The sequence below is a fragment of the Drosophila ananassae genome, chromosome 2R, assembly GCF_017639315.1.
Source record: "Drosophila ananassae strain 14024-0371.13 chromosome 2R, ASM1763931v2, whole genome shotgun sequence".
NCBI lineage: Eukaryota > Metazoa > Arthropoda > Insecta > Diptera > Drosophilidae > Drosophila > Drosophila ananassae.
In genome coordinates, this window is record NC_057928.1 from 10,634,308 (window position 1) to 10,639,548 (window position 5,241).

General features: G+C 48.3%; 1 protein-coding gene across 1 annotated transcript; it reads right to left on the reverse strand.

Moving 5' to 3' along the window:
• Positions 1-444: 444 nt before the first annotated feature.
• Positions 445-3,768, reverse strand: LOC123257068. The gene has a single exon (XM_044714504.1). The coding sequence runs from the start codon at positions 3,766-3,768 to the stop codon at positions 445-447; it is 3,324 nt and encodes a 1,107-aa protein (XP_044570439.1).
• Between the last annotated feature and the right edge of the window lie 1,473 nt (positions 3,769-5,241).

A 5,241-nucleotide genomic window follows, 5' to 3' on the forward strand; every position in this document is an offset into this window, starting at 1 on the left:
ATCTGCTGGGAATCCGACGCTTTGATCCGTAGGTAACGAAGTTTTTCTAGAACGAGGTCTTAGTCTTATAGAACCAAGTTTTTTAGAACTCGAAGTTTTTTAGAAATGTTGTCTCCGGGACGTGTGGCCCCACGTTTCTTTAGCAAACACTTAATGTTCCTTAATAATAATCTTTATTAATCTTTATTAATCTTTATTAATCAAAAGCTTGAAACAAAAGTGTAAAGGCGCGCTAAAAAACTTCGTGTTTTATCCACACGTTAACTTCACCGTATTTCTCTTCTTCTTTCTAATAGCGATGGCCGACGCTTTTCCTTCTTTTGGCCGTTACTAAACCTATCGATAAGTTTACATATGTGTGCTTATTCTAAACAATTCAAATTTAAATCAAAATTCTGTTACGGCGGCAACATTCCCTCCCCCGTAATTGATCCCGGTTCGTGGTCAGTTACCATCCTCCAAGCCGACGTCCAAAACCGCTATCTTCGTTGCTGGTCTCTCCAAAACGCCGTGCTGGGTCTTTATAGTCACTCGTCGAACTTGTCCATCCTTGGCCTTCATTGTGTCGATCACTCGTCCCTTTAGCCACAAGTTCCTGGGTAGAAGCTCATCTACGATGACTACGATGCTCCCAATGGTTATGGGAGGTACCTTCTCGAACCATTTGGTGCGCCTGGTTAATACGGGCGCATACTCTTTAATCCATCGCTGCCAAAAACGGTCCCCGAAGCGCTGAGTCTCAATCCATCTACGCTGCAGATTCATCCCTTCTTTTGGCAGTGGCTTGTATCCATTCGCTGACCCCAACAATAGGTGGTTCGGGGTCAGAGCGGCGTCATCCTCAGTGTTCAGACTTACGAACGTGAGCGGTCGCGAGTTGATGATAAATTGCGCCTCCATCAAGGCGTTTCTCAGGCCCTCGTCGTTGAAGGAGTAACTTGGGCAAATGTTTTTCAAAATTCCTTTTGTTGTACGGACAAGTCTCTCCCATGCTCCACCCATGTGTGGTGCTCCTGGTGGGTTGAATCGCCACTTTATGCCATCGAACTTAATGGTGATCTTATCGTGCTCGATCTTTTTCAGCTCTTCTCGCACGGCTTTTTCCGTGGCTCTGAAGTTCGTACCATTGTCTGAGAATATTTCCTTCGGAGTCCCTCGAAGTGCCATAAAATTGGAGAGGCACATGATGCATGAACTTGTGTCCAGACTATAGGCGATCTCGAAATGCACCGCGCGCAACGTGAGGCAGGTGAACAGAGCTACCCATCTCTTCTCCTTGCGCCTGCCAACGTTCACCAATAACGGGCCAAAATAGTCGACGCCTGTGTAGGTAAACGGTCTCTGGAAGCTTCCTATTCTCGCTCTCGGAATCGGTGCCATCTGGGGTGGTCTGGGAGCTGCACTGTCAACCTTGCATCGTTGGCATGTACTCCGCACGGATTTATACAACACTCGGAGGCGGCTGATGTAAAACGAAGCCTTGATGTCGTTTATTGCAGTCTCGTGAGCAAGATGATGGTACTTCTCGTGAAAACTCCTCGCTATTAGGTTAGTTATCCGGCATCCTGGAGCTAGTATAATTGCGTCTTCAGCTATGTCAATTGAGTTCAGTCTGCCTCTAGTCCGCAGTACTCCATCGTTGTCTACATATGCGTTTAATCCGACCAATCTGTTTCCTTTGTGCAGCGTCGCTCCCACGGATAGCACTTTCAACTCTTCGGCGAAGGCGATGGCTTGGGATTGCTTATAAAGTAGTATTTTCGCTTTCCTCACATGGTCCATCGTCGTGGCTGTTGGCATGTCTTGCTTGGCGCATTTCGCTCGTAACCGATCGACGAACAGGAATATTATCGCCACTGCTCTATACATCCGCCGCCAGCTCGAGAAATGGTGCGCATTGAACATAACCACTGATCTCGCGCACGTTGTCATCACATGCTTCCGTATTTCTGAAGTATCGATGATGCTCTCCTGCTTTGTCGATGTTGGCCAATGGCTGGATTCAGCTTTTAGGAACCCTGGCCCCGTTATCCACGTCTTCTGCTGGGTTTGGTCGGTGATCTTTGTAGCTCCGTCTGCTACGTTCAGCTTCGAGGGTACCCACCGCCATTGCTCGACTTGCGTTGTTTCCAGGATTTCGGCGACTCTGTGCATCACGAACTGATGAAAGTTACGGGGGTCCATAGTCAGCCACTGCAGTACTGTCTTTGAATCTGACCAGTATGTGGCGTTGTCGATCCGCAGGTTGCGCGTGCTCATCACCTTGTGGGCTAAGCGTGCTCCCATAACAGCTGCCTGCAGCTCCATACGCGGAATCGAGAGTGGTTTTAAAGGTGCCACCTTCGACTTCGCTATCACCAAAGAGACGTCGACTTTGGCATCCATTGCTACACGCAAGTAGCAGACAGCAGAATACGCATACTCGCTGGCGTCGACGAATGTATGGAGCTCCGTTTGGCGGGGATCTGATGTGTCTGGGGAGAAGCATCTCGGCACCTCGAAAATCCTGATTTGCCCTAAAAGAGTTTTCCAAAGGCGCCAGTCTTCCAGAATCTTCTCGGGCAGCTCCTGATCCCAGTCGATATTTAGCCGCCATATACGCTGGAGAAGTATTTTCAGCCCAATCGTGTGGCACGACAAGAATCCTAATGGATCGAAGATCGACATAAGGACTTGCAGAACTTCTCGCTTGGTCGGGACTATGTTTTCTGCCAGGACGTCGCGTTTCAGCCTTGCAAATCTGCAGAGAAACTTAAACACATCCTTATGTGGGTCCCAGGACATACCAAGTATCTTTTCAGTCGAACAAAAATCCACAGGTTCTTGGCTACCAACATTGCCATTACTTTGCAAGCTCTTAAGGACTTCTTTTGAATTAGAAGACCAGTTTCGGATCTCGAATCCGCCTCTTCGATGAACCTCTATGACTTGTCTGGTGGTCTGGATGGCCTCCTGTTCGTTCCTCATGCTATCGATGTAGTCGTCAACGTAGTGCGCCTTTTGGATGGCGTTTAAGGCCAATGGGAAATCTTCTTGATGGGCTTCTGCATTTTTATCTCGAACGAAGTGAGCGATGAATGGTGCGCAACTGATCCCAAAAGTCATAGCCCGCATAACATAGGTTTCTACTTTATCGCTGCTTCTGTCATACCACAAGAATCGTTGCGCGTGCATATCCTCCTCACGGATGTTGATCCTGTGAAACATTTCCGCAATGTCTCCGCAAATCGCAATCTTGTTGACACGAAAGGCTAGTAAGACCTCTATGAGTGGGTTCAGGCAATCTGGTCCCTTAAGTAAGTAGTCATTCAGTGCACATCCGTGTGACTTCGCGGCTGCATCCCATACCAGTCTTAGCTTACTCGGCTTATTTGGATTTCGCGCTATGAATATCGGCAGATACCACGTACGGCTGTTCTCACGGCAGGTTTCCTCCTTGGATAGCTTAACCGCGTATCCTTTGTCTAGAAGGTTCCTGACTTGGGCGTCAATCTTGTCGTACATATCAGGTTCCTGAGATACCTTTTTCTTTATGCAGGTAAGGCGTTTCAGAGCGTTACCGCGGCTCTCTGGCAGTTTGTCGATGCCACCACGCCACGGAAAACCGACTTCATATTTTCCTGACTTCTCTTGGCAGGTGGTTTCTAATATTTTGACTGCTAGCTTATCTTCGGCTGAATATAGCTTACGTGGTACGAGCGTCTCGAGGTTGTAATGGTCCTTGATGTCGTCATGAAGCTCCTGCCAATCGCAGTCGCAGTGATGCATGACAATAGATCGTTGGGGGTTCGTCGATCCTTGGATGGTCCATCCTAGCATACACTTCGATGCTATCGGTTCGTTCCATTTCCCCTCTCGGATCCTGCGAGGGACTGCTAGCTTCCAATTATTCGACCCGATTAGCAATGTCGGCTGGGCAGAATAGGACTCTAGCGGTAAGTCTCTCAGATGCTGGAATCTGCTACGTAGTTCTTTCATCTCGACTGTCTGTTTTGGCAGTGCTAGGTTCTGAACGGTCTGGACGTTGTTCAACCAATAAAATCTATCGGAATTGGTTTCAGAGATTTGGACTGATGCTTTTACGGATTCGCTCTCAATTCGAGTTGTTTCTGCGGTCCACTGTAAACACATTGGCGCAGCTTGGCCTTGTATTCCTAATCTTTGGAATACAGATGCGTCTACTAAAGTCACGGATGATCCTTCGTCTAGGAATGCATAGATTTCGATCATCCTGCTGCCATTGCGTAGCTTAACTGGAATGATGCGAAAGAATTGACTTCCGTAGTTGTCGTCTTGATGCGTACTCACGAGATTTTGTGTACTGCCTTGTTCCGTGTGAAGTAGCTCATGGTGCCGCCTTGTACATCCGTTAATTCCACAGTTTCCGGTTCGGCATCTATTGCGATGTACTTTGAGGCAGCAGAAACATGCTTTACTCGATGTGATTATCTGCCACCTGTGCTGCGTGTCGAGGTTCAAGAACACCTGACATTGTGGTGGGCGGTGACTGATGTCGCCGCACGCCACGCACCCCGATTGAACTTGCTGCTGAGCTGCTTCCGTTTGGCTCGCGTTCGATCGTGCTTGTCCTTGCGTTGCGCGACTGTTGTGAGTGTTAACTGCGCCTGATTTGTAAAACGATGGCGCCACTACTGAAGATGCTGCCTCTGCGATCTTGTACAACCAATCGCTGAATGCTTTAACTGCTGCTATCCTATCATCGCGAGGTTGCATTGCCCAATTTAGCTTGTGTTGGTTGGGAAGCTTATCTACGAGCTCCTTAACCAGCATTGGATTGTTAAGATGTGCCTTCAGATCGCATGCCTCCATAATCGCACAGACGTTGCGAACTGCTAGCGCGTACTCTATTAACGCCTCCAATCTGTCTTTGGGTGGTGCCAGTCTTCGCACCTTTTCCACCATTCTTTCTAGGATATGCTCTGGTCTGCCGAAGAACATCTTCAAAGTGCTGATGACATCTGGAACTAGGTTCGGAAGTAGAAGTTTATCCCTAATCAGTTCACGAGCCTTTCCTTTAAGCGACTTTTGCAGACGTAGCATGTTTTCCACGTTGGTGTATCCAGCTGCTGTGGTGCTGTGTTCGAACGTGCTGATAAATAACGGCCACTCCTCCGGATCTCCACTGAATGTTGGAAGATCTTTCGGTATAGCTTGCCGGGCCGCTATTTGACTGCTCGTTGGTGAATCTGTAGCTCGAACCATCCCGGCTTCCGGTACGTC

What these genes read in the sequence shown, in the direction of transcription:
- LOC123257068 (XM_044714504.1), bottom strand. Translation starts at nt 3,768, where the DNA reads ATGCATCACTGCGACTGCGATTGGCAGGAGCTTCATGACGACATCAAG.